Source organism: Neopelma chrysocephalum, unplaced genomic scaffold (genome assembly GCF_003984885.1).
Source record: "Neopelma chrysocephalum unplaced genomic scaffold, ASM398488v2 Primary Assembly neopelma1_95b, whole genome shotgun sequence".
In the NCBI taxonomy this organism is placed as follows: Eukaryota; Metazoa; Chordata; class Aves; order Passeriformes; family Pipridae; genus Neopelma; species Neopelma chrysocephalum.
The window spans coordinates 1-12,351 of record NW_020897758.1 but is presented as its reverse complement, the minus strand read 5'-3'; the positions used below and the strand labels follow the sequence as shown (position 1 = coordinate 12,351).

General features: G+C 60.2%; 1 protein-coding gene across 1 annotated transcript in view; it reads right to left on the bottom strand.

Annotated features, from left to right (window-relative positions):
- The window catches only part of SERINC2 (serine incorporator 2), a 13,798-nt gene extending 12,425 nt beyond the window's left edge, over positions 1–1,373 (bottom strand). Inside the window, exon 1 of the mRNA XM_027694022.1 lies at positions 1,236–1,373. Coding sequence (XP_027549823.1) covers positions 1,236–1,274 — 39 coding nt within the window. The 5' untranslated portion in view covers positions 1,275–1,373. The remainder of the gene's footprint in view (positions 1–1,235) is intronic.
- Between the last annotated feature and the right edge of the window lie 10,978 nt (positions 1,374–12,351).

Sequence of the window (12,351 nt, the reverse complement as noted above, 5' to 3'; positions counted from 1 at the left end):
TCACACCCCTGAGCACGGCAGGGCACCCCAGATCACACCCCTGAGCATGGCAGGGCACCCCAGATCACACCCCTGAGCATGGCAGGGCACCCCAACTCACACCCCTGAGCATGGCAGGGCACCCCAGATCCCACCCCTGAGCACAGCAGGGCACCCAAGATCACACCCCTGAGCATGGCAGGGCACCCCAAATCACACCCCTTTGTCACCAGGTACAGCACCCCAGATCCCACCCCTGAGCCTGCCCTGGCCCATGGCACCTGAGATCCCTGCCCTGGCCCATGACACCCCAAATCACACCCCTGAGCTTGCCCTGGCCCATGACACCCCAAATCACACCCCCTGAGCCTGCCCTGGCCCATGACACCCCAAATCACACCCCCTGAGCCTGCCCTGGCCCATGGCACCCCACACAGAGCCTGCAGCCCCCCCCTCCAGCTCCTTCTCTCAGTCCATCCCCAGTCCCCATTTTGAGGCTCAGCAATGAGACTCAGACAGGGCCCCCAGCCCCTCATTGCACCCCCAGGGTATCAGGGCAGGGGTGCCAGGACCCCCCACTTCTCCAGGTGCAGCAGGGGCATCACTGCTCTGGCTCCCCACACCCCCCAGGTGCACAGGAGTGCACCACACTCCCCGTTCCCCTCCACGTTCCCCTCAATCATGACATTCCTAAGCCCCAGAGTTCTTTGGGGTGAACCCTCTGCATCTCCCGTGGACACCCCTGGGTGCTGTGGGATGCCCTGCTCTGGGTAACCCCCACATCCCTCAGGGATGCACTGAGGGATGCACCCACTGGGGGTCCCCTGCATCCACAGGGTATCCCAGGGGTCCCCTGCATCCCTCCCATATACAGGGATGCATCCCCAGGGGGTCCCCTGCATCCACAGGGTATCCCAGGGGTCCCCTGCATCCCTCCCATATACAGGGATGCATCCCCAGGGGGTCTCCTGCATCCACAGGGCATCCCGGGGGTCCCCTGCACCCCCCAGATACACAGGGCACACCTCCCGGGGGTTCCCTGCCTCTCCCGGATACAGGCCTGGTCACTCTCCTGGCATCCCTCGGACCCCTCCGCCCCGGGATGTCCCTCCGCCCTCCTCGGGCCTCCCCCGGACCCTCCCCTGGACCCGCAGCCGCCGCAGCTCCCCCTGCCCGGGCCGCGCCCGCCGCTGCGGCCCCGCAACCCCCCGGTACCCCCGGTACCCCCGGTACCCCCGCCGCGGGCGGGCACTCACGCAGCTGAGCAGGGAGCAGACCCCGAGACAGGCCCCCATCGTGCTGCCTCCGCCGCTCCCGAGCCGGCCCCCGGCTCCTGTTCCCGGCTCCTGTTCCCGGCTCCTGTTCCCGGCTCCCCGCTCCCCTTCGCCGGCTCCGCGCTCGGCTCCGCCCGGACCGGCCGCGCCTCCCCCGGGGCGGCCCTTACGGCGGCGGGAAGGGCAGGAGAGGAACGATCCGGGCTCCTCCCGGCCTCGGGGGCGCCTCTCTATTGCTTCTCCATGCCCTCACCCGTCCTCACTCCATCTCAGTCCATCCCCCTTCATCCTCCTCCTCCATCCCTCCATCCCTCCCGCCAACTCCCTCCATCCCTTTCACCCCGGACTCTTCATCCCTGGTTACTGCCGAGGGCCCCCCACAGACACCACCAGAGCTCGGGCCGGGCCGGGGGCTCTGGGACACCCCCAGGGCTGGGGGGATGGGTGGGGGCCGAGCCGGGGCTCAGAGCAGCCCCGGGAAGGGGTCATGGAAAGCCAGAATGGTTTGGGTTGGAAAGGACCTTAAATCCCATCTCGTTCCCACCACCTGCCAGGGACACCTTCCATAGCCCAGGTTGCTCCAAGCCCCATCCAACCTGGCCTTGGACACTTCCAGGGATTCCAGGGGCAGCCACAGCTTCTCTGGACAACCTGGACCAGGGCCTCCCCACCCTCACAGCCAACAATTCCTTCCCAATATCCCATCTATCCCTGCCCTCTGGCACTGGGAAGCCATTCCCTGTGTCCTGTCCCTCCATCCCTTGTCCCCAGTCCCTCTCCAGCTCTCCTGGAGCCCCTTTAGGTGCTGGAAGTCTGATTGGAACCTCCTGAAGTTCAACAAGGAGAAGGGCAAAGAAAAATCCCAGGCTCCGATATATGATGGAGATCACTCAGCTCTGCAGACAGGACCCGGAGGTGTTGGTGGACACAAGGTGGAACATGAGGCAGCAACGTGCCCTTGCTGCAGAGAAGGTAAATGGTGTCCTGGGCTGCACCAGAAAGCAGATCAAGGGAGGGATTCAGTGATCAGGACTGGTGAGGCCACCCCTGGAGAGCTGTGTCCAGTTCTGGGCTCTCCAGGACAAGAGAGACATGGACCTACTGGAGAGAGTCCGACCAATGCCACAGTGGAGCATCCTACGTGTGAGGAAAGGCTGAAAGGCTGGGACTGACCAGCCTGGAGAAGGCTCAAGGGGATCTTATCAATGTGTATAAACACCTGAAGGGAATGCGCAAAGAGGATGGATCCAGACTCCTTCCAGTGGTGCCCAGTGACAGGACCAGCAGCCATGGGCACAAGCCGAAACCCAGCAGGGTCCCTCTGAGCATCAGGAGACACTGTTTTCACTGAGCACTGGCCCAGGTTGCCCAGGGAGGCTGCAGAGTCTCCATCCTTGGAGAGATGTCATCTGGGCACAGTCCTGGGGAGTGGCTCTGGATGGCCCTGCTTGAGGAGGGAATTGGACCAGATGGACTCCAGAGGTGCCTTCCAGCCTCAGCCCTTCTGTGATCCTGGGATGGTGGATGTGCTGGAGCCTGTGGATGATCTGGAGCTGGTGGATGTAGGACCTTGTAGGACCTCCCCTTGGTGGCAGCATGATCCCCTGCTACATCAGCCTCCCTTCCCAGCTTGGTGTCATCTGCCAACTTGCTGAGCTTACACTGCCCCATCACCCAGATCATGAATTAAATTAATTAATCATTAATTAAACTGGACTGGAACCAGTACAGACCTCTGGGGTAGAACTCTGGTTACTGGCCTCCAACTGGACTTTGTGCCACTGCAGGACTAAAGTATGCCCACTCTGCTTAAGTATCCCCAGACCTGATCCTCTTCCACCGAGGGTTCTGTCTTCCTTGCTCCAACCTGTCCTCATGGGATCTCTGATCATCTGGGATCTGGTGTTCCTGAAGATCAATCTGGCAAGTAAAGAGCCAAAGGCAGCATTCAGTCCCTGGTCCTGTGGCACCAGGTTCCCCATCTTGTGGAGCAAGATATATTTTCCCTGGCCTTCCCTTTGTCTCCTATAGGAGCCCTCCTTGCTGGATTTGACAACACACCTTCCAGCTCCAGAAGTCCCACCAGCTCCCAGAAGTCCCACCAGCTTCCAACAGACCCATTAGCACCAGCAGACCCACCAGTTCAGGCATTCCCATCACTTGCAGCATTCCCACCACTTCCAGCATTCCCAGCAGCACCAGCAGGCTCAGCAGCCTGAACCCACTCCCCCTGCAGGGCCAGACCCTGGGTGAGGGGGGCTGCTCTTCCTGCCCAGCCAGGGTCTGGCACATCCCCCCAGAGCAGTGAGTGCTGCTCTGTCGCTGACATACATAATTCAGTGCCCGAGACAACCCAGGACGTGCCAGCCCACTTCCAAACCCTAAATTTAGACAGCAGGAAAGTACATGAGTATGTGGCAGTGACAGGCTTGGGGGCACAGGGCTGGGGCAGCACGTCCCCTGTGTCCTTGAGGAAGAGGAGGGTGTCACACTTCTGGCTCCAGAGGTAAAGCTCCGGGGTTTGACCCTCGATCAGCAGCTGGCACAAATTAACAAAAGCTTTTCTAAGCCTCTGTGGGCTCCCAAAAGCTGCTGGCTCGGCACGGTCCTGCAATGGGAGAGGTCAGCACCCAGAAGCTGCTCTCTAATCTCAGATGGAGTCTCGGGTTTCTCCTCCTTTCCGGAGGCGTGGGGGTGTGTGCGGGGACACCCCACCCCTGCCGTGTGCGGGCACGGGCCTGGCAGCGCCCGGCAGCCTCGGGGACAGGATGGTCTGGCTCCAACAAGGCCCCCCGGGGGTGCGGGTGGGCATTCTGGCAGCTCCCATCTCCTCCTGGCTGGATATCAGAGCCCTGTGACATCGGCAGCAGGAATGTCCCTCGGTCCCTGTCCCCCCGGGAAGGGTGAATGGGCCGCACGGGTGTTTGTCCCCTTGGTCCTGCTGTCCCCTTGCAGGCACGTGAGCCCGCTGGTCTGCCAGGAGCAGAAACCCTCCCAGGGACCCTGGAGGGACCACTGTGCCCCCGACACTGTGCCCCGGTCCCTTTGATGATGCCAGCAGGTGGCAGTGCCGGAGTGACACCGCTGCACACACTGCGGGCACCGGGGACGGGGACCGGGCTCGGTCCCTGCCCGCTCCCGGCTGCCAGGGGGGAGAGGGCTCCCAAACTCCTCGCAGGGGTGTCCCCACGCCTGGCTTTTGCTGGTGAGCAGAGGCCACCCCACCGCCACCAGCCCCGGCACCCGCCCCTCGACATCCCCTTCTCGGGAGGGGGCTTGTGGCCAGCGGGATCTGCCTCGGGTCCTGCGCGTCCCGGGGATGTGACAGCGATGCGGCAGCAGTGCCACGAGTGACAGAGCTCTGAAGCCCCCGCGCACCACAGGACAGGCTGGTTTTCCATCACCCTGCACACGGGGGAAGGTGAGGACTGGGAGATGTGGGATCCTGCTGGAGCCCGGGGATATGGGGCTGCCTCCAGCCACCCCAACAGCAGAATCCCCCGTGTCGCACTTCTGGGATCATCCTTGTCCGTGCATCCCCATAAAACACTTTTATTTTCCTCTGCCTCCCCCTCTGTTCCTTCTCCTGCCTCACTCAGCACCCCCGAGGCACGAACGGGCACCTTTCTTCTCCCATGATAGGGGTCAAGGACACTATTCCTGCCCACCCCGGGGGGATTATAGGGCTGGGGGGAGCAGGGCCGGGAGCAGCTTGCCAGGGGTGCCCTCCCACCCTGGAGAACAAATGCTCTCATGTGACTGTATCTGGGACAATTCCAGCTTAGCCGTGGGCGCAGCCAGCAGGGCTCCTGCTGCTCCCGAGCCGTGCAATTCATGGATAAACCCACATTACAGCAATTAATAATAATTAATAATCGATTCTGTGTTTGGAGAACCAGCTAAATTCATCGAGCACCTCATCTCCAGAGCCCTGCCTGGTGCAGGCAAACACAGTCACAGCACGAGGTGTGTTTTTGGGGTGATGGTTTGGGGTTTGACAATCCCCTGGTCCACGGGGTTGTCCTGCCTCTGGCACTCTGGGTGCTCTTGGATGGGATTTAAGGCACACAGGGCCCTTCCCCTCAGCCACCAGCTGCCATCCAGCACATCACAGCCTCGTGTTTTGGGAGCTTTGAGGAGCTGCTCCAAGATCTCAGGGTGCTGGGTGGTGTGGGGGTCCCCCTGCCCACCCTGTGCTGCAGGGGTGGGTCAGGACTGGAGCCCCCAGTCATTGCCACCTCCTCGGTTGTGCTGCCTCCCTCGGGGTTTGCAGCCCCCAGACAAGAAGGGGGACAGGCACAAAGCCAGTCTGGGATGGGAAGGACAAATGCAGAAGTCCTGGGATTGAAGCACGTCCCTTCCCCCTTGTCCAAGGATGCCTTTGAGGCAGGGAATTAGTTTTCCACTAAGCTCCTCTGTAATAAACACAGACACAGGAGCAACGGGCAATTGCTTGGCCTTTAATTACAGACAGAGGGAGGGTGTTCAGGGTCACTGGATCCAGGATTCAGAGCCGGTGGAAACGAGGGGGAGGATTTTCAGGAGGAATATTGCAGGAACCTGCAGAACTCCCTGATCTGCCTGAGCTCCTACATTGTCCCTTTTGCTGACCAGGACCCTCCTTTCCTCCCACACCACCAGAACATCCCAAGTTGTAGAATCATGGAATCACAGAATATCCTGAGCTGGAAGGGACTCACAAAGACCATCCATTCCAACTCCTGGCCCTGCACAGACACCCCAACAATCCCACCCTGGCCCTCAGAGCATTGTCCAAATGCTCCTTCAGCCCTGGCAGGTTTGGGGCCGTGACCACTGCCCTGGGCAGCTTGTGCATCAACCCTTGAGAACAACGCAGCAAAGGAGCCTGATGGAGACCCAGAAAACCCTCTGAGTTTACTGAGGGGGTTCCCACCCACTGGCATTGCTTCTGGAAAATTCACTGAGCAATTGAGACTGTCTTAAAGGACTTTTGCCAGTGTCTCAAAGGCCAGTGGGGTGATGCAGAGCTGACACAGCTGATGGATTCCATGATGGGCCACCACCAAACCTATCACTTGTCATCACACTGGGGTCTTCTCCCCAAAGCCTCACAGCCAGGAGGGTGAAGAGCTACCCTGTGTCCTTGAAGCCTGATTTATCCTGGGCTCGGGGATGCAGGGACTGGTTGGAAAAGCTGCAGCATTTCCCTGCTGAGCTCGGACAGATGCTGTTTGTCTCTCTCTCAGCAGTGGCCAGACACCTGGCTGGTGATGGATGGGAGTGTCACACCAGAGATTCTGTGCTCTCACAACCACTGGGTCTCTCATGAGGTGGAAAATTTGAGGGGTTACTCTGCTGTGAGCTCTGTTCTTTCCCCGAGGTACCAGGATCTGAATCAACAGAGCTGGTGGGGTAGGGAGGTTGGAGGAGGAAGCAGGGTGAGACCTTGATCTGAAGGTGTCCTTGATCCACCTGGCAGGAGGAGCTGGTCCTTTTCTTCCCAACCTGCAGCCTTGGCACTCCTGGGTGCTCCTGTTTCGATGCTCTGGATTTGAGCTCCTCAGTTTCCTTTCCTGGTGCCCAAAACCTTTCTCTGAACTCCATCAGGAGACCTCCTGAGCTCCTCCACGCATTTTCCACGTCCCCTGGTTGACAGAACATCCCAGAAAGCACAGCCCAGGGAGGGCAGTGCCAGTGGGATGGTGAATTCAGGATGCCCACCGTGGAAAGCGTGGGTGGTTTTTGAGCCGGTTCGTTTTCAGCCTTAACGATTCTCCCTCTCGGAGAAATGGCTAATGAGCCATGGGGATCCAATTAGATGTCTCTAGCCGGCCTTTCACCTCCTTCTTGCCTTTCAAAACCCAAACGAAAAACCCCCACAAGTGCCGGCAAGGAGACAATTAGATCAGTGTCTGACTAATGAGTTCATGGCTCCGGAGGAAATATCCGCCTGTGACGGGAGAGGCACAAACTGCGCTGCACCCAAGAGCTCAGGGAGTCCTGTGCCCCCTTAGCACACCTTTTATGGGGTGTGGATGAGCCCATGTGGTGCCTCCTGGGATTTTGGGGTTGCCTCTTGCACCCCGTGCTTCCCACAACACCCCTGCGGGCGCCCGGAGCCGCTGAGCTGTTCCTTATTAGGCGCAGCACTGAGCCCGGCTTTTACACCGCGTTTTTCCGGGATCAGGGAACGCTAACAAAGTCCAGATGCTCCAGGAGGGCGGGAAGACCCCAGGAAACCTCTGGGTGGCAGAGGAACGAGGCCACCGGGCTGGGGAGAAGCGACGAGATGCCGCCGGGGAGCATCAAAGCGGCGGCGAGGCGACGCTCCCCCGGGTGGGGATGTGACACTGCGGGGTGACAGATGCCACCAGCGGGGCCCTGGCGGTGCCCCCCCGGTGCTGGCAGCCCCCACGGCCCGGCGTGGCTGCGGCAGTGCTGCCCCACGTGGCCCTGCCGAGCAGATTTTGCTTAGCTGCCTGCGCTATATTTAGCCGCCTGTAAAAGGGGTTAGCGAGCAGCGCTGGAGCCAGTGGCACAGCTAAGAATGTCAACGTAAGAGCAGCCAGGGATAAAAAAAGCCCAACCCGGGCGCTGGGAGCTTTGCACAAATCCCCGTGTCTGCGGGAGGGCAGGCAGGGCTGCAGGCAGCACCTCCAACCCCCCCCGTGTCGTGGATACTCCCTGTCCACGCAACTGGTGATTTGCTGCAGTGATTTTGGGCTGATTTGGGCTGTTTGCAGCATCCTGGTGCTCAGCTGGGCGCCGAGGGGCTGCGTGGTGTAGGGAGCAAACCCAAAACCCAGGGAGGCACCACGTGGGCTTTTCCACACCCCACGAAGAGTCTGCAAAGGGGGGACAGGACTCGCCTGTAGGTGTAGCTCAGTGTCTGCCTCTCATGTCAAATTTGGGGGGTCCCACCACAGCCAGGGCCTGAAATCTGGAGGGTTTGGTTAAATCCCTGAGTTTTGGGTCACGTGTCCCGTTCTTTGTCAAGGGACAGTGTTAGGCAGGAGGGACCACCTGCTCCCCCAAGCTGGGAGGTGTTGGTGAGGCTCCCACATCCACATCTGGGTACATCTGGAAGTTCCTGGAGCACGAAGAATGGATTAGAGCACTTTTTTTTGCCCACAAGCACATCTTTTTGGGTTTCTTGCTTTATGTTCACCTAACTTGAACATACCTTTCCTCCAAAACTCACCTCCCCATCCTGCTCTGATGTCATAAAGCAAGAACTGGGCAAATCCCACCACATCCCAGCTCTTCCCAACCCTCCTGTGTAGTCCTGAGCTGTCCTGACCTTGCCTGTGCTCACCTGCCTGTACAAACCAGGCTGCTGCCCCAAACCCATCAGATTTAAGCCAATATAGGAGGCAATGCACACGCAGGGATGTTTCCAGAACTGTAGCTGTTTTGTCCCAGTAATAAATTACACTTTCTGCTGCTCCACTGGGGCAGGTGATGAATATTTTGGGTTTTGGGCCCCAGGAGCGGCTGAGTCATTGAACGGGGACCTTGTTTCCACAGCTCCTGTGATGAACTGGCAGCAGGATGAGCCCCAGGCTGGGACTGCATCTGGCTGTGGGATCTACCTCACCTTTGGGTCAGGAAAGAGCTTCTGCTGCAGCAACAACAACAACAAAAATGATCATTATTTTGGTGGAAATTTTCCATTCTGCTGGGGAACGGTGAGGCTGCAGAAGAGCTGCAAAGACCTGTGCAACTCATTGCAGGCGATCAAGCTGCCCTGACAGCACGAAATAGGAAATGAAAATAGGAAAAGCAGCTCCTGTGCTGTCCCCCGTGGAAGGATGTGGCGGGGGAATGTCCCAAACCTCCAGCACATCGTGCCCGGGGGGCAGGTGGTGCTGAAGAACTGATGTGCCCTGGGAAGGGCAGGGCAGTGCACTCGGATCCAGATGGCTGAGTGCAAACAGGATGCCTGGGAAGGGCACTGCTGTGACCTCAATGTCCCCTGTTGAGGTGGCACAGGGACGTCCAGGCTGTCAGAGATGTCCAGACTCCCGTCTCAGTGTGACACTCCAGCCCTGCCTGGTGACAAAGCACCTCCCTGGGAGGTGTTTGCTGGCATTTTCCCCTCCTTTTAAATCCTCCAGGCAACGAGATGCTCTCACTTCCTTTGGCCCCTGAGATCTCACGGGCAAGAAGGTTTTTTCCCAAGGGATGAGCCTGTTTTCTGCAGATCCATCCATCTCTCTGGGACTGGTCTCCCCCCCCAGGGGTGGCATTGAGGCCGTGTCCTGCTCAGGCTCATGGAAAATCTCAGTTCCCCAGCCAGGGAACGACCTGCAGGTCCCCAAACCCTGTGACCTGTCCCAAAATAGCACCTTAACAGAGGGACTGACGCAGCCCCTCATCTCAGGAATAATCTTTCCTCCACGTCACCTGTGTACCCAGCGGGGAACCAGGGTCTTATCCAGGCTGGAAATGGGAAAGACACATCTAAAAGAGGAACAGTAAAGGGCTACTCTCCCTCAGCAGTGACTTTTAACCCAGATCTGAGCCTGCAGTGCTGGGCAGGAGGGTGGAAAACAACCCCTCTCCTTCCCTACTGCCTCCACCCCAGGGGCTGCCCCAGCCCTGCACAGCTCGAGGGGAGGGGGTGTTGATGAATCTCCTGCTCCAGGGGGATAAAGCAGCCGGGAAGCAGTGGGAGAAGGAGAACAGCCTCTCCCAAGCCCATTTCCTCCCCGTTCTGGATCCTGTTTTCTAGGAGAAAATAGGATTTAGAGCAGGTGGCAGAGCAGGGAGTGGTCTGAGCCCATCATCACTTGCTTCACCTCCCTGGTGGATAATGCAGGGACCCTCACAATGCTTGGGAGAACATGGATGGTTTATTTTAGGTATCCCATCAACAGGGGTGCTCCTCCTGCTGGGAACATCGTGGGAAGAGGATCCCAACCTTTGCAAAGCCCCAGAGCAGGAGCTGAAAGAGCAGAGGAGGAGTAGAGCAGCCACATTGGTGCAGCACCAGGCACAGCAGCACTGCCCTGGACCAACTCCCAGTGGGGGTTGCCTGATAAAGGAATAATTTTTCCCTTTACTGGGTTTTTGCATCCCTGGGGCTTGTGTGAGCTCCGGCTGGGTGTGTGGGCTCCTCATGCTCCCCATCAGGGTGCAGGCAGGTTCAGAGGGGTTATTCCATGTCAGCAATGCACTGGTGGGATATGGAGGGACTCACACACCTCCTGTGTGCCTCAGTTTCCTCAACTCCTCTATCCCAGCCATCCCCCAAGGATCACACTGCCAGAGGGAAGTGTTCAGCCTTGGTGGAAATGAGCCTGCAGCTCCCCCTGAGCTCCCCCAGAGCATCCCTTGGAGCCACCCAGGAGCTGGAGAAAGGCAGAACCACCTCAGGGTGGCTCCCCAAACGCCCACGGGTTTCCCTCTTCCCTTCCCCATCCCAGCATCTCCTCCCTTGCTCCCGGGAGCAGAGGGATGGCAGGGGGCTGGCAGCCGTCCCCTCCACCCGCGACAGCCGGTGTCACATCCGATCAGGTGCCAGGCAGGATAAACATCGCGGCTGCTCGGCCCGAGACTGCTCCGGAGAGGGGAGACAGTCAAGGAGAAAGCGGAGCGTGAGCAGCTAAAAATAGAGGCTGGCGAAGGCTCCGCTCCCCGGCGGCCGCGCGGGAGCTGCCACCGCCCGTCACACGCGTGAGCGAACAGGGGCACAGTGTCCCTCCCGCTGCCTCCCGGGGACGGCGGGATGCGGCCCCCCCGAGCTGTTGGGGCAGGGGGGCACCAGAGGGGCGAGACCAGCCGTGTCCTGGCTGCCTGCGAGGGTCTTGTCCCTGCCCACGGAGAGGCGCGGCCGGATCTGCCCTGCTGGTGGGTGCGGAGGTCAGGGAAGCATCGCCCTTCCCGGGTCAGCAACATCTGCCGGGCATGGATCGGTTGCCAGGTTCTCCTGATGGCCCGGGAGCTCCTCAGGGCAGGGGCAGGATCGGCTCCTTGCGCTGAGCATCACCCCTCCCCTTCAGCAAGGACACGAGCTCGGCCAGAGCCAGGAATTTGGGAACGCGCCCCCCAGCCCTGCACTCAGCTCCCGGAGCAAGGTGCCCGCCCTGACCCTCCCCTTCAGCAAGGACGGGAGGGATGGGCAGAGCCAGGAATTTGGGAACGTGCCCCCAGGCTGTTCCCAAATGATGATCCCAAATGAGGATGCGCTCCTGCTGGGAGCTGCACCCCAGTGCAGGGATGGGGTCAGGGACCACATCACCCAGTGGGGGGGAGGGGGTTTCTCCCCAAAGCACACCCCACTCCCCCAGCCCTGAGACATCTACCTTCAGGGCCAGGAGGAAACCCACATTTTGGAGCAAACCCATGCTGTGTCCCAGCTGTGGGAATGCTGATGGAAGCTTTGGAAGGTGGTTGCTGGTCCTGTGTGCAAATTCCAGTTGAATTTAATTCCCACTCCGGTCGCGGCTGCCTCCCCCACCTCGCTGTCCCGACTCACCTCAGGGGTGAGGGTGGGAACCCCCATCCCACACTCTCGGCATTAGCCATGTCCCTCCCCGAGGGTGACACCGGTGCCAGGCCAGGAGCAGCTGGTGGCATCTCCTCTGTGCCCAGCGTTCTTCCAACGGGGACAGTCCTTGTGCTGGGCACGGCGTGGGGCTGGGACATGATCCTCTGGATTTACCAGCCGGATCCAGGGTTTCCCAGCCCCCCACCCTCCTCCCCTCATCCCCCCCACACCACAGGGGTGCAGCCACATATTTTTTCATTATTTTTTGGAGCCTGGCAATTGGTTTTGGCCGCACTAAATGCTCGGGGAGCTGCTTGTGCTGGGGCCGGGCTGTCCCGGTGGGTGAGCTGAGCCCCCTCAGCCCATCCCCCGTGGGGCTCTTTCCCCAGGGCTGCAACCGGGGACCCGAATTCAGAAGAAATTGGGGGGAATCGCCCTTTTCCCCGAGCGGGGCCGGTGCCCACGCCGGGCTGCGAGCCCCCCGCCCGGGCTGGGGGACCCACCGGGGCAGAGTCACGGGGAGCCCCGGGGGGAGATGGGTGCCGCAGCCCCCTCCCCCCATGTCCCGGCGCGGGGGGACGCGGGGACACAGCAGCCCGGGGGGGGTTTGGGGGCGGCCCCGGC